Raw genomic sequence first — 27,381 nt, forward strand, 5'->3', positions numbered from 1 at the left:
GGTATATCCTTACTATATGACTTCCCCTAGTCCTAATATGTACCCATATATTTGTTATTCACCTTTTGTCGTTACATGAGATCTTACAGGGCTTTTACCTCCAACTGTATGAAGATTATTCTGTACTTCCATGTGATGTTCTGGTAGCTGTATCTCCTAAACCCCTGGAGCTTCGCACCTAAAACTTCACTGAAATACTGACCACATTTAGTACTACTTTCTAATATGTGTCTCAGTCAGCAACTCGATTCACCCAAACGTAAGGTTTACTTGTCAGTAGATTGTTGTAGGTAGTATTCGATGTTTTCTAGAAACGCTGAATCGATTTTAAAAGAAAAAACGCTTCTCGCTATCTGTTTCGATTAATTTCTCCAGGGATCAATGTTCACACCGGAAAGTGTTGATTCCTACCATTTCCGGCACTAGGGCGAAACACACGTTTTTTCAAATAAATTTTATACCAATATACTAAAGAAAAACGTAGAACTCTTTATGAAGGCGGACAACCTTTCCTCCTCTTGGTAACCTCTAAAATGACGCTGCTTGTTACTTACGCATAAACTGTCTGAGACTTGCGACTTGTCAAAAATCGTGTTTTTTTAAAGCTTCACCCCTCCTCATACTTCTTTCCTTTAGATGTCGAGTGTTCTTTTGTGGTGGCACTATCTGAAATGCTCAATCTTTGCACTCGGGAATAGGAATATAGAAAATAGTTGAACCCCTTCTCTCTAGAGATGCAAGGGCACGGAAAAAAAACAGTTTTTTTTGGGAAAAACTCGTTTTTTTCTGCTTCGCTTTTTTGCTTGGGAAATTTTGGGCCTTTTCGAAAATATTGCTTTAAACTGATAAAGCAGACTTTGTTTCGCTTCTCTACAACAAGAAAAACTTATTTAAATAGTGGCTGATGCAGATAATAATATGAAACCTCGAAAATAACCCATGAATTTGAAACAGATTTTTAAAAATTCTTAACATATTTACATTATGAATTCCAAGGTGTTAACCAATATATGTAACCAATATATGTAACGAATATATGTAACCAATATATGTAATATATGTAACCAATATATATAATGTTAACCAAGGGGTTAACCTCTTATATACAATAACTACTTTAAAAAATGATACACAAATAACTAGCAAAATTATATGTAGTATTTTTACTTCAAAATATCACACACTCTTTTTTCGAAGGAAAATAAAGAAAAACAAGAGAGAAATCTGCACATGAAGAGCTTGGTTTCGGGTGGTTCTGTACATTCTTGAAATTTTTCAGTCAAGTTTTAATTTTCATATACATTGAATGAATATTTCGAAAAAATTTTTCACTGATTGATCACATACATAATAATCTTTTACCACCTATCAGGTGCTTCGGATCTGCAAAATCGGTAAAGATCCAAATTATGTAATGCACTGACTGTTCGTTAACCTTGTTCAGAATCGGGAAAGTATCGAATTTTCTGGTCATGGATCATATGCGTAACAGACGGTTCATCTGAGCGTATGGTTTCCTAGGTTGTAGAATATATAACCATCACAGTTTACCCAATGCTGAAGGTTTCTAAATTTTTAACAAGAAAATTCACCATAAAGTTACGAAACGTTTTTTTTTTTTTTTTTTTTTACAAAAAAGAAAAACTATGGAATACATTTAAAAAGAGTGGAAGAAGCAATCACTGTTCCAATTCACAAGAAAGACGACAAAATTGTTTGCAATAATTATCAAGGCATTTCTCTTAACATTCTATTAATAAGATTGACCCCATACGCAGATGAAATTATAGGAGATTATCAGTGTGAATTTAGTCGAAATGGACCAGATATTTACCATTCGACAAATACTCGAAAAGAAATGGGCATATATTACCCATTACATCAACTGTTTATTGATTTTAGAAAGGCTTACAACTCGGTAAGGAGGGAAACATTGTACATTCTTACAGAATTTGGAATACCGAAAGAGCTAGATTTATTAAGTGTTTAAATGAATTCCAGAGTAAAGTCCGAGTAGAAAACTCCGAGCTTCCACGTCGAAATTGGCCTGAAACAAGGATATGCGTTATCGCCGTTATTATTCAGCTTTGTACGCTATAAGAAAAATCAAAGATAGAAACCAGGGCCTAGAGTTGAATGGTATTTACCAGGTTATGGTGTGTGCTGATGATGTAAATCTGATAGAACGATCGAAAGAAATGCAGATGCTTTATTAAACGCCTGCAGGGACATGAGTAAAAGCAGAGAAATCTAAATGCAAGGAAATTCACAAGGAAGTTACGGCAAATTATGAATGCGTTAAAATGTCAATTAATACTTTCGACACAGTGGATACTTTCAAATATCTTTTATCAATATTAACAGACCAAAATCATACCCACAAAGAAATTAAATGTCGACTAAAATCAGGAAATTCTTGTTATTATTCAGTTCAAAATATTTTGTCGTGGCGAATTGTCAAGGAATTTAAAGTTTAAAATATATAAAATAATAATCATGCCTTTTATGCTTTATGGTGGTGAAACATGATCGCTTACGCTGAAGGAAGAACGCAGACTGTAATTATTTGAGAATAAAATTCTGAGACGAATATTTGGACCCAAGAGGAACGGGAATGTTGAATGGCGGAAACTTCATAAGGAGGAACTACATAATTTATACGGTTTACCAAACATCGTTAGTAAGTCTAGGAGGCTCAGGTGAGCAGGTCATGTAGCCAGAATGGAATAAAGTAGGAGCACTTTCAAAGTTTTAACTGGAAACCCAATCGGGAAACGTACATTAGGAAAATCTAGACCCTAGCAGAAATAGGAATACAGAGTAGAAACTGGATTGAATTGGATAAGGACAGAAGTCAATGGAGAGTTTTTTGTGGCCATAGAGAAAGAGAGAGAGAGAGAATACATTTAAGTTAAGCATAACTGCACAACAAACATGAGTGAGTGGTTATCTTTCGCGCTTCTATCGTGAAGTCCGGGATTCAACCCCGCATTCGACCATTTTGACAAAAGTTTTTCTTAATTCCATCTGTGAATGTAGAGATAGTGCGTGTACTGTGAGTCCTGCCCAACTTACTTTCTAATCGTTTTTAAATCTTTGTTATTATTAATTACCAGCAGCGATGGATTAGCGAAGAGGGTTAGGGTGGGGATGTCTTTCGAATTGAAGCCTCTACCCCGAAATTACGGAATTTCTAAAACAAACTAAATATTTGTTTTGCTTTACTCATAAACTTCAAGCTGTCCTCAAATAAAAAAATTAGGAATATTTAGAAAACTAAGCATTAATAAGAAACCCTCCCAAAATACTTTTCTAAATCCGCCACTGATTATCAGTATAAAATGGTCTTAAAGGTTGTATCTGGAAGATTATAATTGAATATACAAACGAAACGAAATTTTTGTTATGCCTGTACTCATAAACTTAAGCTTCTCTTAAATAAAAGTTAGAAATTTTTAGAAAAACCAAACATTATTAAGAAAAAAAAATCCTCCCAAATATTTTTCTAAATCCGATACTGATTATTTCTATCAAACCGTATTGAAGGTTTTGTCCGGAAGATTATTATTAAATCATTGCACAGCTACAGTATAACGGAAATTTGGAAGTGCGCTCTGACAGATATATTGAGAAACGCACGCTCTGATGGATATATCGACAAACATAAGTTTAATTATGTGCTAGATGCTACAGTACTAAGCTCTAAGCAGTGAAACACGGATGACTAAAAAGAAATGATCTAGAGAACAAAAAATGTCGATAATTCAGAATGCAGATAATTAATTGTCAATTAATTTCAATTGCAATTCAATGAGTGAATTGGGTTGCAATTACTTTCAATCAATTGATTAATTGTAATTGTTTCTCATTTATTAATGGCCAACTGCAATTAACAATTGAACATTACTTAGACCTACTTCAATTGTCAATAATAACCCGGAGTGAGCTCAGGCTACTTGCTAGGATTCTTGCTTCGCAATTGGATAATACTGGGTTCGAATTCGGAGACAAGCCATCCTGACCGAGGATTTTCCAGGGTTGTTCCTCAGTTATACAGGGCAAATGCTAGGTTAGTAACTTGATCTAAGTCTCTGGAGACCTTCCTTCCATTCCTTTTCTAATGTTTTCATCTGTTGATTACTACAGTGTAAAGTGGCCTCTGAAGATGTATCTGGTAGCTTATAGTAAATAAACAATAACGACGTAATATATCTTCACGAAACGTGTGGGTTAATTTAACTACAGCCTTACAGTCCCAATAGATAGCTAAAATTTTAATATCAATTTCATGACTTTTAAATACTATTTTCATATTGTTTCAACTTTCAATTTTTTCATGTATGTTCCCACCGAGAATTGAACCTGAGATCACATGAACAAATGCGAATATGATAAATATTTTTGAACACTTTAATATACAAAACACAAAACGCTTCAATGATACGATGCATGGATATGTTTTGGTTACGTCCTGCAATGTATGATTAAATAAACCTGGAGTGTGAAGAAAAAATAACAGAAATCTCTTATATTTACTCCAACAAACTCCCGACCTCAGAATGGCAAGCCATAAGTTAGGTACTAAATTCATACAACGAACACAACCATATCGCTCTCCTGAAATTCTCGTGTGTATGTTTAAAAATCTACTGTTGATCCACGCCAACCAGTCAATATTTTTTGTTGTATATACCTTCGAAGTAAAAGATATTCATTATTACATTTGTTGATAGTTGGACTCTAGTGAGTCAGAAACTACTGTTAATAGAGTGTGTCTTGTCTAGTATTCCTGCGATTAGAAGGGCCTTATATAAAAGATATTTCATTTGTATATGAGAAAAGAAGAAAGTTTATTTTCTAAGAATAAAATAAATATTTTCAATGTAAAGCTAACATTAAGTTTCGAAGAGGAGCTAAAGGGAAGAATTTGTTACCATTTACATCAGTTTTCAGATAGTTCACTATACGCTGAAATGGGAAGAAATCAAACTTGGAAACATTTTACTAAACAGACTTCGACAGATAGTGCAACATGTAAATATTGCAAGGTTAAAATAAAATAAAGAACAAAGGTAGCACAAACGTATTATGGAAACATTTAAAAGCACAACATCCTTCTATATCAGTGAATCCGAAAAAAGTTTTAACGAATTTTAGATATTCAATTTTATCATCACAATTTCAGATGTAGGTTTGGATACGAATCAAGATCTGAGATTAGAATTTCGGGTCCAGATCCGAGATCCGGATCTGAGGTTCGAATGCGAGATCCGGATCTCACTGGATCCGGGATATCCGGATTCGAAATTTTTTGGCCATCCCTACTTCTGATGTTATATGCGTGCTAGTGTGCTACCCTATTTAATTTTTTAGTTAATTTTTTTATGCAACACTGCATGCCTGCAGCAGGAAATGCCTCAACTCTCGATTCCTAACAGTCGGAAAAACTTGGGAGCATGATGGGTTAACTTTCACACTCTAAATATGACTACCATTAGTAACACCAGCGGCTGTATCACAACTCTTTTATACGTGCAAAATCATTTCCCTGTATAACGTAACATTTTTCTATTGTTGTTTCTGTCATCTGTGGTATATTTGTGACCCCTTACGGGTATAATGAGTGCTATTCCAAGCAACTTCATTTTGGACTTTTGCAGAGCTAGATTGTGCAGTTCGTTCATTGTGGTGTTGGTGGTGATGCAGATTGTGGTCATTCTCGGCACTGTTTTAGAGTTGTCACGTGGTACGGACGATGTGTGATTCGTCTGTGGATATGGATCATCTTATCCGAAAACAAACTCTTCATAAAAGTAGTAGATGTGAAATACAATCTCAAAGGTACACTTCTCATCGTCTTCAACTGAAAATCGGTTTAACGAAGCAGTTTCCTTGGGCTGTTAGAGTATGCGACACTACACCTACCTTGTTTGCAGTGTCAGAAAAACGCCTAGGGTATGTTACCTCTGTTTACGGATTTTTAGACTTTGATAACAGTATTAAATGGTATGGAATTTCAAATATCATTTCAAAAGCATAACGGTCGCACATTGTCACATGTCCCATCACACATCACCTATCACTAGTCATATCCCGTAAAGAATAACGAGATATGCCTTAAAAACCGGTTGCTCTTCCTAAGCACGTAGCTAAAGTGCGTTAACAGTTATGTGTTCATTTGATGAGTTTCGCTAATAGTATGCATTATACAATATCTTTTTCTTAAATATAAATTTACTGAACTGTAACTCGAGAACCAAAAACTTGCACACAGTAACCTTACTCATGGTTACGAGGCTAGTCCATGTCTACCGTCATGCTAGTTTTGTTCATTGTTTTCGATACCGCCGTGCTGAAAGCCCGGACACTAATTTTTAAAGTAGTTACCGGTACTAAATAAATCGAGTTTCACATCGATACTAGATACTAAATTAGCAAAAAGTCAGGAACAAATTAATAATGTGTTCCTAGTGTGTCATTCTGTTTATACTGTGTCCACCACATACTTACTTGGCCCACCAGAAGAAAGGCTTTACCACTGAGCCACTGTGCCCAATGATTGAGGAGAGTGAATGATAATAGAAGAATTGGTGGAATGAAATGTGCGAGGAAGCGGGAGTGACCTGTCAAAACCCACGGATAGTATCTTGTGCAATACCAATTTTCAGGCAGGTGATCGAATCATTAAGGACGCCACGCACCAGAAGAAGCGTTCTACCACTGAGCCACCGCGCTCCACAACAAGAACAAGAAAATTGGAAGTTACTAAGAAACATTTTAAGAAGCGATGATCGTCCTTTAATAACTCCATGAGCAGAAAATACTGATACGTCCCTCTCCTATTATGTATTTTTAAAACCATATACGTTATCCGGATATTACCCTCTATTCGTCATCCGCATGTAATCAGCTATCCGAATCTTCTATTATCCAGATATTATCTGTTATCTTAATTTTTTAAATTACCCGGATAAATCCATTATCCGGATATTATCCGTCAGTCAGATATTATCCGTCATCCGTTTTGTTATCCGTCAACCGGATATTACAAGTTTCTAGCCAATATCAGAATAAAAAATTATCCAGATGTGGCCATCCCTAATCAGCATCGTCAGGAGCATACACGAACTAAATGTCTTTAAAGTCTGCTACACAAGAGCAGGAACGGATCCAGGGGGCGATCAGGGCGATTGCCCCCAGAAAGGTAATCTTTCTTATTTTATATATAAATAACATCCATTCCAGAGTTTGGAGCTCTTAAAAGTAGCTCTAAGTAGGAGTATTAGAAACCACCGAGCCCCCAGAAGTCCATCGTGGATCCGCCTCTGGAGAAGAGTATGCGTGAATAAACACTTATTACACTAGTTAACAAATTTAAACTTTTTGTCTGTTACATGAGAAAAAACACCTGATCTTAAAGGAACTTTTTGCGCTGGATTCGAATATGCACTCGGTTTCTCTCCATCACGTACAGTTTTCCCGTAACAGAGGGATTTTCGGGAAATTCCCTCAAAAATTTCCCTTTTTCAGATATTTTATTCCCCTAGCTCCTGTCCCCTCACATATAGTAACATAGAAATTATACCTAAGTATAGCTTGATTTATATTTAATAAACCCTAAAAGTTTCGTAAAAATCGCTTTGTTCTTTCTAGAGAAATAAATATATTTGTATGTATACTGTGTGCACTGTTTATTGCACCTGATAGTAATGCTTTCAGATCTCCTGAGTTGGGGTAAAAACGATTTGCTTTATTACTACAAACACAGACATAAAAATGAATATTTACAATAGTCAACAACACACTTGTATTGCTCTCTGTAAATTAGAAACGTGTATAAAAATAGAATGTACTTCCAACGTATATTTTTTAAACGTACAGTATATGTACATCTTAATGCATATATATACAATTCTCCAAGTTTTTTCGTTTTGTTCATGAAATGGTTATCAATATTTGTTATCAAATGTAACAGAATGCAAAAGAAAGAAAGAATGGAATACAGACTCATTGTTGACAACAATGAACTAATGCAGTCTGAATTTTCCACTACGGTATCGTTTCCCCCCCTCCCCCCGCGCATTTCTTTCTTTCTTGTGTTCTTGACACCTGGTGAGGGAGTTTTGTACATTTTTATATTGACGTGTGGTTTAACACTACTTCACTTTCAAAGTTGTCTTTGCTGCTAAGAGTGCTTTCATGTTTGATCTTAACGGCATTATACCCAACTAAGACCAGAAGTTTAGTTTGTGATCAGTACAATGGCGTCATGAGGACGGCGTTCGTGTGTTAACTCACCAAATAGTTTTTGTTATGTGTGTGGCCAGTTTGTAGTTAAAGGACAGTGTAGATCCATTACGCCATCGGTGAAACTAGCATATTATATATATTTCGGATGTCGTGTGGGAGATCAGGACAAAACTTGGGCACCCAACATAATTTGTGCGTCGTGCTACGTCACTTTACTTGCATGGGCCAAAGGGAAACGGAGGTTCATGAAATTTGCTGTACCAATGGTGTGGAGAGAACCCACCAACCATCTGGATGATTGTTATTTTTGTCTCACAGTAGTTAAGGGACATTCTAAAAAAAGCAAATACACAATAAGTTATCCCAACGTTAAATCCGCAATTAGACCTATTCAGCACGGGGATGAACTTCCACTTCCCGAGCCCCCTACCAACTGGGAAGAGATATGGCCAAAAGACTCTGATGATGATCATGACCTTGATGAACCATCGACATCAACATGTACATCCAAGGATCCAACGTTCATCCCTGACTGTGTTCGCGAGCCACATTTCATCCGGCAATGTGAACTTAATGACCTAGTCCGTGATTTGCACCTGACAAAACAAGAGGCGGAACTTCTGGGATCAAGGCTCCAGCAGTGGAACTTATTGGATGCAGAAACGAACAAATCAGTGTACAGGAAAAGGCATGTTCAATTTTCAAGCTATTTCTCAATGCAAGATAATGTGTGCGTATGTACGGATATAAATGGGTTGATGGCGGAGCTAGGAATTCCTTATGTTCCAGAAGAATGGAGGTTATTTATCGACGCGTCAAAGGTCAGCCTTAAAGCTGTCCTTTTACATAATGGAAATAAAAAACCTTCTATACCACTTGCGCACTCAGTGAAGATTAAGGAATCCTATGACACCATGTCAACTTTGCTAAATCTTATAAATTACAAGGACCATTGTTGGCAAATATGTTGTGATCTCAAGGTAGTTGGTATTTTATTACGACTGCAGTGCGGTTACACGAAGTACCAATGTTTTTTATGTTTATGGGATAGCCGAGCTGATGACAAACATTATGAGGTGAAGGAATGGGAACCTAGAGTGAATTACGTACCTGGAGAATGCAACGTCAAATACGCTCCTTTGCTAGATCCTAATAAGATATTACTACCGCCACTTCATATCAAGTTAGGACTTATGAAAAACTTGGTCAAAGCCATGGACACATCTGGTGAAGGTTTCAAGTATTTGCGAGATAAGTTCCCTAACCTGAGTGATGCTAAGATGTCAGCGGGAGTGTTTATTGGTCCCCAAATTAGGAAATTAATGCTTGATGATAGCTTTGACAGCAAGTTAAACAGTGCTGAGCTAGCTGCCTGGACAGCATTTAAGTGTGTTGTGCGCAACTTTCTGGGCAATAACAAAGCTGAGAGTTACACAGAAATCGTACAGGACATGATACAGAAATACAAAGAGTTGGGTTGTAGGATGTCTTTAAAAATCCACTTTTTGCACTCCCACCTCAGCTTCTTTCCTGCTAACCTAGGTGCTCTCAGCGACGAACAGAGGGAAAGATTCCACCAAGATATAATGGCAATGGAGAAAAGGTACCAGGGACGATGGGATCCTTCAATGATGGGGGACTATTGTTGGGGTCTTGTTAGAGAATGCAACATTTCTTACAAAAGAAGGAAGTAGTGTACGTTTTTGTAACCCAATGGAAGTTTCATATATTGTGATAGTTTTGATTGTCTTTTCATGACCTTTTGGTACATTTGTATTATTGTTTATTGTAAATTGTCACACTTGTAAATTATATTGTATTATATTTTATATATGTGTTTGTGGTAATAAAGCAAAACGTTTTACCTCAACTTAAGAGATCTGAAAGCTTTACTATAAGGTGCAATAAACAGTACACACAGTATACATACAAACATATTTATTTCTCTAGAAAGAATAAAGCGATTATTACGAAACTTGGAGGGTTTGTTAAATATAAATCAACGTATACTTAGGTGTAATTTCTATGTTAGTATATGCAAGGGGACAAGATCTTGGGGTGTAAAATAAACGAAAAGGGAAATTTTTGAGGGATTTTCCCGAAAATCCCTCTGTTACGGGAAAATCGTATGTGATGGAGAAAAACCGAGTGCATATTCGAATTCAGCGCAAAAAGTTCCTTTAAGAACAGGTATTTCCTTTTATGTAACAAAACCTTTGTTAACTAGTGTTATTCACATTCAGTTTCCACATCTCAACAAATAAACAATATTTTCATTCACTTCTATCTATTACTGCATTCTACTGAACTGTAACGACTTCTTATGTTTAAAAATAATTATTCATTTTTCAATAATTGTAAATGTTTAAGTTCAGTAATTCACCATGAATAGAGTCAACTAGAAGTGTTTTTGTAACGAAGAAATAACAACATGAACTGTGAAATATCTTTTCACAAACTGTCGAGGGTTGAAAATCGACAAAGTTTATTCTTTCGTTTACCGATTACTTCGAAACCGCGGTGGCCGGAATTATCCAAAGAAAGGGGACTTATATTAAGAAACTGAAAATCTTAGGAAAATGCAGAAGTCTGTTAGTCTGAGGGAAGTTGTGAAATCTCTAATTTCTAGTTCTGTTAGTCTTGTAGCTCTTAGTCCGTACCAAAGCACTGATAGAAATATGGCCAATGAATTATGACTATTTTGTCGAACATTCCACTTTAATATCACAGGAAATTCATCATCTGGGTTGCTTGGTTGTGAAAATTTATAGAGTGTATTGGTATACTATGGAGAGTATGTGTACTATCGCTGATTTGTGATAACAATCAGAAACAGAAGTAAAAGGTAAATTACAGTAATAGCTTTCTGTTAATAGTTTTGTATTAAGGGGGAAACGGAAAACCTACTTTTATCTTAAGATTATCTCTTAAAATTTCTATTCGGGTTCACACCCTTCCCCCTCAACATTGAATACGGAAATGGATAACTTATTTAGAAATTGATTGTTGATTCCAGTATATTTCAAGCATCACTTCTCGTACCTGAGCCTGTGTTATGTAGATACATCGCTACTGTCGATATCTATATTATCATATATCAACATTCGATATCGCAAATATGTGGACATAAATTTATCATTCTAAATTTTCGATGTCATTATTCGGGGCGGGGGCGGTGAGGTATAAGGGGCCCCTAAGACTTGCGATGGATGAAGAAATTAAACTTACTTTTTACAATATTATTTTCTAATCATAATATCTTTATTACCACAAATTGCAATGTAAACACATCCACTTGCAAATTTGCAATATTATATGATATAATTTCTTAGACGCCAGAACTTTTCTGTTCCCTGAAAAAAGAAACAACAAATCACGTGCAAAAGCAAGTGCTTCGAACTTTAAACTAGAATTTACCATAAGAAAGTTTTTTTTATTTCTCTCTCTTGGAGATTTCCACCTTTTTTGGCCTTCGGGATCGGTCGTTTGATAAAACGTGCACACATCATCGCTATATGCATTGATGCTCTTAGGCAGATTAAGAGATTTTGAACAGGAAACGACTTTCTAATAATAATAATAATAATAATAATAATAATAATAATTATTATTATTATTATTATTATTATTATTATTATTATTATTATTATTATTATTATTATTATTATTATTATAACAATGGGGTTTACAACTAGGGTCCCATCTCTTTATATTGCATGGAGGGCCGGAAGTCTGTACGCCACTGGTGTCCCCTATTCTGTGTTTGTCTCTTTTTCGTTTCGTTTACTATTTGTTTTTGTGCTGTTACGCTTTTATATGAAACCCTTATAGTATATAACTTTTTGTTTTGTGAGTTTCTTTTTTGGGTGAGGTGGGAGAAAGAGAGAAATGCATTCTTCTTATATCTGTTTCTTACCATTCATCTTGTTTGAATTGCTTAAGTAAGTCATTTTTTAACCTTTGATGTCATCCAACTCCGTCACAATAATAAAATTGTCATTCTTAACAATTTGTTTTATTCTCTTTTTATTGGTAGTTTGCCACAGTGATATATTTGTGACAAACATGAGGTTTAATCCAACGCCATTCGAATTTACAACCAACCCAACCGCCGAGCTTTATGGGTTGCCTGCTATTGCAAGGAAAGGAGAATTGCAGGTGGTAATGCACTTTTGGAGTCGTGTATACATATCACCGTTGAGTTGATACATTTATAATTATTGAAGTATGCTTTCTTTGCTTTTATTTGGTTTATGTATATTGAATAATTAATAGAACACTGTATGGTGTGAAATTTCGTATGTTGCTGGCAAGGCTGTTAACAATTTGTATTTAGCATAGCAGATGTCTGCTAGGGTAACCGTGGTGACAACAGAAATATCTTTATTATAATTGTTCAAGAATTTGTGTGCAAAAGTTTAATCAATAACAGTTATTTCACATTAATTAAATACTCCAAATTAATTAACTGTAAAGACAGTTACCTTGTTTTAGTTACAGTCTTCCTAGCATTTTCATCTTCGTATACAACTTTGAATCATGAAGCGTAAAGTTCACAAATAAATAACACTATTGTAAAGGATGAATTAACGTTATGTTCCAAAACCCGTAAACACCATTTTACGTACTCAACAAAAAGAATTAAAGATACTAAAATTAGCAAAGGATTGTAGTTAATTTTTATCGTATGTTAAAACAATGCAGAAGAAAAAAACAATAAAATGATTGTTTATATACGTATAAACCAAGGAAAAAATATTACATTTTCATACGAAAAAATTAGAAACATAATGAAATTCATCTGCCAAAACTGAACTAATAGAGAAACACAAACAAAACTATTACTGTTTTCTAAAAGTCCTGACGGTGCACTATCGATTGCACTAGATTTTGTCGTTAGTGCTTTCTGAGGAACTAACGTGAAGTTAGCCTTTTTTCTCTCCCAGCATCGAAACTATTGAAGCGTTAATTTTCGGATTTGGTGGTCTAAGAAGTAATAACGATTGCACTAGAAGAGATCATTAGGGCTTTTGAATTTGGCGGAAGTTTAACCCAACGAAAAAGTCCGAATGTTTTTCTTACGTAAGTTTCTTCACTAATAATGAAGCACTAGCGAAACTATTAGTGTTTTCTAGAAGCACCAACAATGTACTATCAATTGCACTAGGTTTGATTATTGGTGCTTCCTGGGGGGCTAACTTCACGTTTGTCCTTCCAAGTTTTTTGCTTCTAGTGTCCAAACTATTGCAGCACTAATGTTAAGAGTTACTGCTTTAGGAAGCACTAACGAAGCACTAACGATTGCATTAAAGATATCATTAACGCTTTTCAATTTGTCGGGAATTTGACCCCATGTATTTATGGGAGTTTCGTAACCAGAGGTGACCTCTTTGACCTAACCTCACTCAAACTCACGCTCACGAACTCATTTCGACCTCAGCTCACAAACTCATTTCGACCTCACGCTCACATCACCAGTCTGACCTCACGCTCACCTCACCAGTCTCACCTAGAGCTCACTCAACTTCACGCTCACATCACCAGCCTGATCTCACGCTAACTTCGTGAGGTTAAGGTCGAGTGAGCGTAAGTTTCGAACTCGTGAGCGCCGTCCTTATGACTGGGCACCTTTGTTTGTAACATATAAGTGGACATATCTACACTAATAGCAAAGCAAAACGAAACCATTAGTGCTTTCTGGAAGCAATAACGATGCACTAACGATTGCACCAGGTTTAATTGTTAGTGTTTCCTGGGCGGCTAATGTGAAGTTACACCCAAAAAGTTTTTTGCTTCTTGCGTCCAAACTGTTGAAGCTCTAATCTTGGGAGTTCGTGTTCTAAGAAGCACTAACGAAGCACTAACGATTGCATTAAAAGATATAATTAGCGCTTTTGAATTTGGCGTGAATTTGACCCAATGAAAAATTCCCCATGTATTCCTTATGGGCTTTTCATGACATGTAATTGGCCATATCTACACTAATATTGAAGCACTAACGAAACTATTAGTGTTTTCTGGAAGCACTAACGATTGCACTAGGTTTAATCGTTAGGGCTTTCTGGGGGGGGGGGGTAACGTGAAGTTGGCCGCCCCCAAAGTTTTTTCCTCTATCGTCCAAACTATTGAAGCACTAATGTTGCGAGTTGGTGTTCTAAGAAGCACTAACGAAGCACTAACGATTGCATTAGAAGATGTCGTTAGTGCTTTTGAATTTGGCGGGAATTTAACCCAATTAAAGATTCCTCATGTATTCCTTACGGGTTTTTCGTGACATGTAATTGGCCATATCTACACTAATATTGAAGCACTAACGAAACTATTAGTGTTTTCTGGAAGCACTAAGGATGCACTAACGATTGCACTAGGTTTAATGCTTAGTGCTTTCTGGGGGGAGGGGCTAACGTGAAGTTGGCCGGCCCCAAAGTTTTTTGCTTCTAGCGTCCAAACTACTGAAGCACTAATGTTGGGAGTTGGTGTTCTAAGAAGCACTAACGAAGCACTAACGATTACACTTGAAGAGATCATTAGTGCTTCAATGAGGGGGGGGGCAACTTCTCGGACGTCGAAACCCGTCTTCCTCACTTTATGTCTGCAATATCTGTGCATAATTTCGTTCACCTCTCTGAACTTTTTTCTGCCTTTCGGGCGTCAACTTTCAAAATTATGGGTGGGAGCTTTTGCCCCCTAAAATCGTTTTTCCGCAGAAAATAGAAAACGATGTATTCGTTTATTTTATATGTAGTATCCACCTGCCCAAAATGGGAGGCCCTGGAAGGAGAGTTACACTTGGGAAGTGTTACTTGTTAGTAACGTTACATTTGGTTATGAACCTTGCCCATGTTTATCGTCATGCCAATTTTGTTCAAGATTCAGTATGTCATATATCACTTACTTGCTTGATGTTTCGAGAGCAAATTCTAATAAAATATCATGATTAAAATTTTAATAGAAAAACCAAATTGACAAGAATAAGGCAAAGAAGGGAGCTTTCGAAAAAATAATAGAAAATCGAAAATATCCAAACCATAACCTTTTTTTTTTTTTTTTTTTTTTTTTGGAAAACGTAAATAATCGAAGAAAGAAAATGTAAAAAAGAAAGATCGAATTCTATTTTTTTCTGAATATAGACGAACAATTGTATAATGATATTTCCGAAAGGCAAATACAAATTATTTGTATAAGGTCATCCTGTTATTAGTGGCTCTCAAACGAAATAAGTGCGTTGTTCACTTCAATCTTCACATAGACATGAATTAACACTCAGGAGGTATGTAATGAGACCTGGTTGAGATTTCCATCACTTCTGATGAAAAACTGATAAATAGTCGAAAATAAATAAGAACAAATGTTTAGAATAGTGCTCTCAAACGGGTCGGGTCGGGTCAGGTCAACTCGGGTCGGGTCAGTCGGTCAGCTCGGGTCGGGTTGTCGGGTTAGGCTACTCGGGTCGGGTTGTCGGGTCGGGTCAGTCTGGACAGTTCACTTTGGTCAACTGAGTTTAGGTTTAGCTTAAACTCGGCTGGAGTCGAAAGCTGCTGGTTTTCACTAGCTGCCTAATTAAAAATAGCAATTTTCAATTGATTTTATAGAAACCATTAATCTATTTTGAACACTTGCAGCTAGTGTTTTATGGTAAATGCTTATTTTTGTACTTGTGTGTACTTTAATTTTTAAATGTGGAAGATTGATTTTACCAATCGACTGTAATAATAATATCTACGCCAACATGGAGTCTGGATTTAGAACAAAACTAGAAGTTGTTAAGCAAGGCCAAAAAAAAGATTGGATATGGACGACCAAGCCCAAGCAGGGCCGCGGTGACTCAGTGGTAGAGAATTCATCTCTGGTGCATGGTGTCCATGGTTCGATCCCAGCTTGTGCTAAGTGGGCTTTGTGGTGGAGAAACGCCGTGTAGTGGGTTTTCTCGGGGTTCTCCTGTTTCCTCCCACTTTCTTCATTCCACCATTTCATTCATTTCTCATGGTCACCATATCCCTTAGCCTCGGTGCAGAATCGAGGGACCTTAACCCTTATCTGGGCAACCGGGGCCTCCCAGGCCCAGTAGCTCCATTTTTCTAAAATTTCTCAATAACCATACATATTTCGAAGACATAAAATACTAAATTCTTCTATCTTTCGTCGAAGTTAAAATCATGAACATATCGAGTTGGTAAAGCTAATGTTTTTTTTTTTTTTTAATTTGAAAATCTTTTCCTGACGTAACCGGTAACCGGGGCCTAGGAGGCCCCGTATAACTTTAGTGAAATTCCTGTCAAATATTAGATCAAATTTTCACATAATTATATATTGAACACGTGACTATTGTAACCTTTAGTCGGAACAGTATGCGGCAACAGACATTGAATTTTGAGTCTTCTGCACTTAAAATATATACTGGGCCGGACAGGCCCCGGTTGCCCGTTTACGTTACAAAAATATCTGGACCGGATTTGCTATTCTGCTTGGCTTACAAAAAAGTGACACGAAGTTTCGCTACTTGACAAAAATATATACCGGTACATTCTAGACTAGTCTAAACAGTAAGTGACAATAGGCATTGATTTTGTGTATTCTGCACTTAAAATATATACTGGGCCTCACAGGCCCCGGTTGCCTGTTACAAAAAAGTCTTGCCCGGATAAGGGTTAAACTGAATATTTCATTTTATTTCACCAAGCGCAAGGACATCGATACAAGAACAAGATAAAGATTGGATATGCAAGACGAAGTGCATAGTAATCTTGCTCTTGGCCTTGTTTTGGTGATCTCCAAGTAGCGATGAGCGTATTTTCTTGCTTTCCGTATAGTATGAAAGACCATAATCAAAATCACACTTGGTCTTCATTACTACCGATGAGGCGAGCATTCTTGGCTCTTGTATAGCATGAAAGACCACTAAGACTACGAAATGCAAGACGAAGACTTGTCTGCAAGACAAAGAATAAGACGCAGTATTGATGACCAAGACCCAGGTTACGAATTGTTTGAATTTGATTTGTTGGGCTGAAAGTGATGAAATAAAATTAGTACTTTATAATTAATTATCATACTGTATTTTTAAATTTTAAATTACAAAATTCATATTATGTATCTTCTTACTTGCAACTATATATACTGTAAAATACGTTTTAATTACCGAGAAAGGAAAATCAAACTGGCACGGGTCACAAAATCATAAGAACCTATTTTGGAATGAAAGTTGAAGGGTTGGAAAAAATCACAGATGTTCTCCTGTTTCCTCAACCCTTATCATTGTAGTTAAACGATTTCCTTCTGTCTCCGCCAAGAGACTCTTGCTACTGCCTTCCTAGAAGACCCCCTGCCGTCCGAGCAGGTGAGAAAACTGACCTTGAAGAAAAATTTCATCACATAGAACTAAAGCAAGAAAAAATAAATAAATTTCTCCCACGTTGGACATTGGTATCAGTTATAAAAAGAAATAACCAAACCTCAAAAGTGCCAAATATTCAATAAGATGCAGATACAAATCCTCCGCTTGATCTAGCTAGTGGTTAAGGAGTAAGTGCGCTTGCTCACGGCAACGATAATATCGGTGGATGCATCGATAATGTCGGCGGTGAAATCGACGTCAATGTACTCAAATCGTAGCTTGCATACGCCACCGATATTATCGGCTGATCCTCCGACACGCAGATGCTGTCGGCCAAGCCCCCGATAATATCGGCGGTATCGCCGACACCGATTTTGTCGGGGGCGATATTTTCTTATGATTCGATGCACATGCGGCCGATAATGTCGGCCGGCTAGTGGGTTAGATGAAGAGAGTGAATGACAAGGCGCTCTGTATTTTTGTTTCGTTTCTTGTCTTTGGAATTTTGTTGTTTCCATTTTTTTCTATTACAATTGTATAATAATATTATTATTATCTTGTCCTACAAACAAGTTCGGAACAGCTTATTATTTTTTTACAGTTTCTGTTTTGGAGTAGCTAATTCCCTTTGTTAAATAAGTATAAAATGTGGGAAGTCTGAAGAGTACTGGTTTCCCTCGAAATAGCTATTACAAACTAGAATATAGGAAATTTAGATAATCAATTTCTTGATTATTTTCCACTCTTTCTCTCTCTCTCTCTCTCTCAGATACACACACTTTGATGGTATATTTTTTAATCTATTAATGCATTTAAATTTAATGCATTCTGGAAATTAATTTAAGCGTAATGTTCAAATTTTGATACACTGTTAACATTTTGATACACTGTAACTGTTAGCATACACTGGAAAAAATCCTGATTATTATTACTTCCTTTTATTTTCATCAGAATTTTATGCCGATCACTTTTCCCGGTCCCACTCAATAAGCAATGATTGAATAGAATATTTGTTGACAAGTAAAGGAGAATTATTATTATTTTGAAACGAAACCAGCACAATCAAACACTCTTTCCAAAGCTCCAAGGACAAGTTACTCATTTGGCATTATCTTGATTGTGACCTCAACAATAGGGATGTGACTTCGTGCTTCACTTGTGGCAGATTTTTTCTCTCATTTCCAAAAGTATCCCAAATCCCCCATTTTAAAAAATAATTTGTGGAATGGCAATTGAAGCCAAAGCTATGTATCCAAGTTTTCCCTCTCCCCTTTGTACCGGGCTCGACCCCCTGATAGAGTTCTACAGTTTAGCTACAGTGACTGCATGAAAAGGTTGTGTATTATTGCATTCTTACCTTTCTAGTTTTGGTTAGATTTTTAGATGTGGCAGGAATTTTTCCATTCGATATTTTAACCCTCATTGAACTTGTGGAATGTAGACCTTGCATATGGGATAAGATAACAGACTCTTTCAAGGACAGAATTGAAAAGCAAAAAGCATGGCGAGATGTTTATGCAAGCCTTGTCCAGGATTTTGAGTTCATGGACAAAAAGAAACGAGAAACGACAGGTAGGTATGCAACAGCGCAAATCTGTCTTCAACATTGGGGGGGGGGGACGGGTAAGATCGTTCCCATATTATATATATATATATATATACAGTGGCGGATCCAAGGGCTATAGCTTCCCCTTGAAGCTCAGATATACACTGGATAAAATAGGCTTCAATCCTGCTTTACACTGGATAAAACTGCAAAATATGGTTTAGCCCTTCCCTTGATCATATCCTGGATCCGCCCCTGTATATATAGCGATGTTCAAAATAATTATGTAGTCGAGAAACAATGCTCTGGAGGATCAGGGGAGCAGAGTTTTCTTCAACATTGGGAGGCGAGGAGATTTGAGGCTTATTCTGAGAGGACATTAATTTCATCTCACTTTCCTTTCTGGCGATCGGACACAAATAATCAAATTTCTCTCCCAAAAAAACACATTTCAAATCGGATTATAGGGGGAGGGGAGAATCTCCCCAGTTCCAAGATTGGAGAGGACATGTCCCCTTCATCTCCTCGGGATTTGCGTCAGTGTATGTATGGAGCAATGTAAAACAGAATTACTAATTCGAATCTTATCATTTAATCTACTATGACATTAGTATTGATTGCATGGAAAACAAAATAATATGCATACAATAGGTAACAGTGTTTCAAGAAAAATTAAAACTAATATAGTTTGCAATGTATCGCAGCATCAATTCTCATCGAAACGAAAATAATATGTTTACGGCATCTATTTAAAACGGCACTGTTAAATCTAAACATGTTTAGGCATAGGACTATTTTTTCTAAGTTTTGTACCGTCCTCCACACCTCTTCAGAACAGTTCTTGCAGTCCTTGTTTTAAAAAATAATTTTCTCAATTATTATTATTTTTTATTTGTTTTCATATATGGAGAAGATTTTTTTTGTGTGTCGCTTACTACGCTCATCACCGGCAACGATATTGTCGGGGCTTCCTCCGATATTGTCGGCGAGGTGTGCAAAGTACGCCGACACCGACACCGATATTATCGAGCCTTCCTCATGTGGTCTGGGTTAATTCCCAATGGTAGTGCATTTTGGCGTTCACTCAGTGTCGTGACCTAGTGATCCGAACTGATTCGGATCGGGTCAGCTCGGGTCGGGTTACGGGTCAAGTCGGGTCAGTCGGGTCAGCTCGGGTCGGGTTGTCGGGTCAGGCCACTCGGGTCGGGTTGTCGGGTCAGGTCAGCTTGGGTCGGGTTGAGTTAATCGAGTCAGCTCGGGGTGGGTTGTCGGGTCGGGTCAACCGGGTCAGCTCGGGTAGGGTTGTCGGGTCAGGTCAATTAGGTCGGATCACGGTTCGGGTCAGTCGGGTCGGGTCGGGTCGGGTCAGTCAATTCGGGTTACGGGTCGGGTAGGGTTGGTCTTCAACCCGACCCGACCCGACCCGTTGAGAACACTAGTTTAGAATAAGTAATAAAAATAAATACACCTCTATGCGAGCCACAGATCGCTACAGAATAGTTATTGGCTATATGTGATAGCCAATTGATCTCGATCAGTTCATGGATGTGTGACATTCACTTATATTTACAGATATATAAAACAGTTGAAAGGGCATAAAAGTCCCTCCCCAGTAATAACCATTTACAACGTGTAGATCATTGGAAAGCATAAAAAAGTACATCGTATTGCTTCAAAATTCAAAATTATTTAAGATAATTTCGAAGTTAAATATGGTTTTTCGCTTGTTGGTTTATTCTCTAATGATTTAAATTATCGTTTATTATCGGAGTTGTCTAGATAGAATATTTAACTTTTGTCACAATCTATTGATCATATGGTTTAGCAGAAAAATTGATACTGTATTTATATCTGCTGATTGTTGCTTACATTTCTTCTTTTCACTAGTTGAACCACAAACAACAGAATAATTTGTAAAGATTCTCAGAGCCATAAACTAATAGGATGTCGGATGTGTTTTGAGATTTATCTAGGAAAATATGCACTACGCGTTTAGCCGGACGGTATAAATTCGATACGTTTCAACTATAACTGTTCATCTGTGCTTTTCGTGATTTTTTTCTTTTTTTTCTAATTTCCAATATTATTACCAATTTCATTGCTTCGCAAAAGTTGGAAATATCTATATGAAGATGTTTTCGCAGACCAAAGTGCATTTTCATTATTGTGGGAAGGCCTCATAAAAATATGAGAAAATAACTATTTTTACGAAAGTATCATGGAGCATATATATATATATATATATATATATATATATATATATATATATATATATATATATATATATATATATATATATATATGAAATTCACGAAAGGGAAGTTGTTGTTGACATTGATACTCAAGATATAGTGTGATTGGAATACCTCTAAAAACTGCTAGATGAGATGGATTATATTTAATTTAATTCACTTACCCTTAATAGAAGCTCAAGAAATCTAGTTACAGAATTTGAAGGAAGGCTGACCTTCAAATAGGTAGGCCACCCAACTGATACACAAACGCCAAATACTACAAGAATACAGCAGGCTGAATTTCGTTTAGTTATTAATTTACTTGAATGTTAGGGGAAGAAAAGACTTTTGGAGATTAATACTTGTTTCCTCATATTTTTACATTAGAAAAAAAAAGAAATCAGGCTGAAACTTCTACACTAATCCTACGATTATTACTCCTATTTAAAAAAATAACAGTGCAAAACGACGAGTGACAGATTAGCCGGTAAGCACTTACACATCTATTCTGCAATAAATAATTAATATTGAGGTGATTAAAATTTATACTATGGAGATCTATTTCGTATGTTTTGATGTTTTTTTAAACTCTTAAAGCCGCCTCCAGGGCGACAGTAAACCAAGACGACAAGAAACGAAGATGGAACATTGATTTGTACTATCGACTTTCATGTCAAACGGAGTGTAGTTTTTATTCAAGAATTATAAATGTTAAAATCAAGCATTTCAGACAACCGTCTCTAAGAATCACATGAACGTTGAGAACATATTCAAGAAATTGGATCTACTGATCTAGGATGTTGGAAAGAACGTGTCAACAGTTAGACTAACAGATTAATGTATGTCGTGTTACATACAGCACTGATATTGATCATTATTGTTATGGATCATAACACGCAGGCACGCGGGTGTTTAGATACCAAACAAAGTAATAATAATAATAATAATAATAATAATAATAATAATAATAATAATAATAATAATAATAATAATAATATGTTTTTCTCTTATTTAACATAAGTGGCATTTTATTGTAACTAAATAAACGTGAATTCGGGAATCGGGAAGATCATTTACAATATATATCAATCATATCAATTATATAAATCAAATTAAATTGCATCATATATGTATATATCAATTAAATTTATTGTGGTTTATCTTCATTTTGCAAATTTGTTCTATAAATTATCCGTGAATTGTACTTTTACCTGTTGGTGTGAAATAATGATTTTACTTGGGATTGAACGTGTCTCGTGTTACTTAAGGAGCATAATGATCTACCTGCCCTATGAACTTCTAGGGAAGATGTTTCCCTAGAAGAAGCACCATCATGATAGTCCTTTACAACAATTATTTTGAACTTTAAATGTCAGCAATTACATTTTGTGGAAAACATTTTTAAAATATCAAATGCGTATTTCGTGCTATTTCATTTGCAAGTGTATTTCTCGAGATAATTAGTTCAACATCAACCTCAAAAGATGTATGGTATTATAATTTTTGAATTTATAGCGCCATCCACTATGATAACGTAAAAGTACTTGTGCAAGTGAAAGTTGCTTTTTCTCAGTCGCAGAATCCGAATGTGCTATGAAACGGGGGTTTTCAGTTTGGAATTTTAAAATTGCCCCTCCTGCCCTCTTTAGGAGGGATAGGTTGTTTCTAACTGCGTATCACAATTCAGCATCCTTAACATTCGCATATCTTTCGTGAAAGATTTATCAAATGTCACTACCATTTCATTCAACCATTCTTCACCACAGATATTATTCTCTGGGTTACAGGGACACAAAGTGTAACAAGCCTATCTAATAAGGTACCAATTTATCTGTCAGGTAACAATTGGTATCTTTTCTGCGTTTCCTTATTACAGTAAATATTTTTAAGAGTTGGCTGTTTTTGTAACTGTTCAGTGCGCACCTTGTATATCTTAAGTTTATACTTTAACAACTTTCACACACGCTACATGAATTAATTTTCTGAAATCTCTCATTACTATTAGGGCTGTAAATGCCAATAAAAGTACACTATTTGTGACTGATAATGGTTAAAATCTTATTGTGTCACATACTAGTTGACATTGGATTCTAGTGTTCAAGAAATGTAAATTAATTTTACATAAGCCTGACTTAAAGTTGTTCTTTTATCCTTACAGTGGATGTGTATTCCTTTCGCGTGGGTAGACAAGCATGTTGGTTCCTTAGCACCTTCTCAAGTGGACTGGATTGGTACTCTGGAAACTTCAGAAATAGGTTATTACATAGATTACGGCCTCCTTCTAATTTTTGGTGGTATTCCATGGCAGGTGAGTAATATATATATAACAAAGTCGCTGCGATAAGGTTATTCTACGGTATTAATCAACCACTTCATAAATATCATTCTAATTAACATTCGGGAAATTCAGTTAAATGCTAGTATAACTACAACTAAATTTAAATTAAACTAACTATTCAAGAACCCCGTACAATCCTTATGAAAACTCGTTTCCAGTTAAATTGTCTACAGCCGTGACATGTTGTGGATACTGTGATACTGAAAGAAAGTCTCAATGGGCACCACCACAAATAACGAACTGTTTGGCCACTTCAGGGCCACTTTTTAAAAACAGCCGAAGTTATCGATGTTAAGGATTTCGGTAGAAATGACAAACCGTGATATGTATTAGATATTGTGATCCTGAGAAAAAGTCTTAATGAATGCAACAACCAATCCCTGACCGTTTAGCCATTACACGGCCACTTTTCTAAAACAGCAGAAGATAACAATATTCCGGATTTCGGTGGAAATGACTGAAGCCGTGATATGTTCTGGACGTTGTGATTCTCAGCAAAAATCTCAACGGGCACAACAACCAATCACTAACCATTTGACCATTACAGGGCTACTTTTTTTAAAAAACAGTCAAAGATATCGATATTGTGGACGTCCTTGAGAATAACTGAAACCGTGATAAGTTGTAGATATTGTCATCCTGAGAAGAAGACCCAATGGACACAATCATCAATCACTGACTGGCTACGATGAAGCCTCTTTTTTGAAAAGAGCCAAAGTTAACGATATTTTGGATTTTGGTGGAAATGACTGAAACCATGATATGTTGTAGCTCTTGTCATCCTCGGAGGAATCACCCCATCCTCCCTGGCTCGTCATCCTCCCTGCCTCAAAGGGAAGAACCACCAATCATTGACCGTTTAAGCACTACGAGCCCACATTTTTAAAACTGAAAATAACGATATGCTGAATTTCCGTGGAAAGGTCTAAAATCGTGATATGTTGTTGATATTGTGATCTTGAGAAAAAGTCTCAATGGTCTCATCCACCAATCATTAACCGTTTGACCACTACAGCGCCATTTTTTGAAAACAGCCAATGATAACGATATTCTTGACGTCGGTGGAAATCATTGAAACCGTGATAAATTGCAGATCCTGAGAATAAAATCTGAATAGGCTTAACCACCAATCATTAACCGTTTGGTCTCTACAGGGCCACATTTTTGAAACAGCCAATGATAACGATATTCTGGAAGGTGGAAATAACTTAAACCTGATATGTTGCAAATAGTATGATCCTCAGAAAAGGTCACGAATACCCGTCAGTGATGGTTTAGTGGAACATATACACAGTTTGTGTATGTTTCACAAGTAAAGAATTTTATTCAATGAAAATAAATATGATTACACCGACATTTCTTTGGTAGCGATTGTAATTGTTGCACGTGTCAATTCGATGGTACAACAATCCTAAACGAACAGAGTCCTAAACATCGAGACAGGAACGTTAAGACTAGGTCAGTCGTTCAGTACTATCAGTGCATTAATTTGTGGAAAAAAGAACTGGAAAACGTCAGTCAAAGTGTTTGCAGCAGGGAATGAACCCATCTTACTTCAGAGTGGGAACGTAGTGTCACTGGAAAAGAGACAGTAGACAGCCGCGGCCGCTATGATATTGACAAAAACTAACCCTATGATTTTAGCAACGTTTTCTTGCACAGATTTGCACCCTTTCTTCCTACGTCCGCCACATAAGAGGTATGCCGTACCTAACCGAATACACAACCCGGAAAAAGGATGAGTAGAGTAGCGGCCAACACCATTTATCGTCACAATATTTCCTTCACTTGACAAACGAAATACTCGTAAAACTCTAGGCAGGATAGCCGGCCTGGGCCAAACCTCCTGAATGCGAACAAGTGGTCTACCAATTGACGTACACTTGCTGGTAAGCCACAACTTAACAATTTTTCTCAGGATCACATCATCTACAACATATCACGTTTTCACTAATTTTAACCGAAATCCAGAATATCGTTGTCTTCGACTGCTTTCAAAAAGTTATGTCCATTGAGACTTTCTTTCAGGATCACAATATCTACAATATATCAATATTTCATTCATTTTCACTGAAATATAGAATAACGTTGTCCTGTGACCCTGTATTGACCAAAAGGTTAGTGATTGGTGTTTATCCTCACATTCACAATACCTACAACATATCACGGTTTAAGATATTTCCACCGAAATTCAGAATTTCGTTATCTTATAACGATGTCTCCATATTACACAACAACTATGTAGATAACTCCTAATATTTTCTTGAAATACTTGTCGCTAGACGCTCTCATAGTTGAGGATGCATATATTGAACGTCGAATATATGTGATACACTCCGAGATGACGCGCCGCTGTCAACACTGATAAAAAATTGAATAGAGATTCTTTGTGATCTTTCTTATTAAAACCATGTGAACGAATTAGAGTGGATGTTTTACAATTCAAATTTGCTAATTGGGATAAGTACTGTCTGTAGCACCGGAAATATATTTCCGGATGCACCCAAAAATTGTTGCAACAAAATCTTCCCTTCCCATGTAGCATGTAGAAGGCTCACAGGGTACACTTTAAGTTCCCTCTACTTAATTTTTTACTCTGCTTATTGTAACGACACTCTAATTCCAATTGGGTTTGATAAAATACTGACCGAAACATTATCAATATAACCTGAAATTAGAGTTAATACTCACAGATCGAGTATTATGAATAACAAAGATGAAGTAGTTGCTTCACGAATGGTGTTGCAATGAACGCACAAAAGCCTTCAATTATATGTTGAAGTATTTAAAAGATTATCTTATGTATCCTAATGGATATGTGTATAGTCTATATGTCTCTAGGAAACTAAAAGCTGTTATAAACACACAGGGATAGTTTTTTATTATAAGTATAAAAGTATATAAGATACATTACTGAATCATATTATGGCACTGCTGGTAGATTCAAAGTTAAAGGAAACACAAGGAGCTAACTAGTCTCTCAGTTAACAGTGCAACAACCAATCCAGTTCTACGGAAAGTTCACAGAGCTCTTCTGACACCTTTGCAACATCGATAATACTAGAAATATCTTATTCCATACTTATAAACATAAACGTTTCCAATAAGTCCTGAGACAGGAGAGAGCGGCATTTTGTTTTAATCAATTTCAGTTGTGAGAATACTGATTCGCAGCACATTTGTGTACATGGTAATGTTAAGGCCTATTTATAGTGACATTTAATGAACTCATCTGTTGTATAAATTCGAAAAGAATAACTGCAAGAATGTGCCACAAGCTCGACACTATCAATTTTCACACTTTCTTGCCCTTCCTTTTCTTCGGAGTCTTCATCACTGAAAGCATATTTTTTTCAAGCTCAACCCTAGCTGTCGGAACTATATACCTGTTTCTGATTGGTTGCAGTTTGTGATTGTCCAAACCTTCTGGTGCATGTATTGTGTATTATATAATAGAAGAAAATAGTCACTTTGTTGAAATTGAAGAAGAACATTGAAGAAGCAGCTAAGGTTAAATTTAAATCATGGGGGTCAAAGTGGAACAGAAAGTGCCCTGCGGGGCTCCTACTCTTCCTCCTCCTCCTCCTCCTCCTACTGCTGCTGCTGCTACCATTTAGCAAAACTGCATTTCAATGAAAAGGTGCTATAAAAATTTTAAAGAATAAAAACATTTACTTGG

The 27,381-nt window shown here is 36.3% G+C and overlaps 1 protein-coding gene across 2 annotated transcripts in view; it reads left to right on the forward strand.

Moving 5' to 3' along the window:
• Window positions 1-27,381, forward strand: part of ChT (choline transporter) — a 449,444-nt gene that overhangs the window by 183,077 nt on the left and 238,986 nt on the right. For both annotated transcript variants that reach the window (XM_081726511.1, XM_081726513.1), the window contains one exon: window positions 23,523-23,672. In XM_081726511.1, coding sequence (XP_081582637.1) covers window positions 23,523-23,672 — 150 coding nt within the window. The remainder of the gene's footprint in view (window positions 1-23,522; window positions 23,673-27,381) is intronic.

The sequence above is a fragment of the Thermobia domestica genome, chromosome 1 (genome assembly GCF_964235325.1).
Source record: "Thermobia domestica chromosome 1, izTheDome1.hap1.1, whole genome shotgun sequence".
NCBI classification, from domain to species: Eukaryota; Metazoa; Arthropoda; class Insecta; order Zygentoma; family Lepismatidae; genus Thermobia; species Thermobia domestica.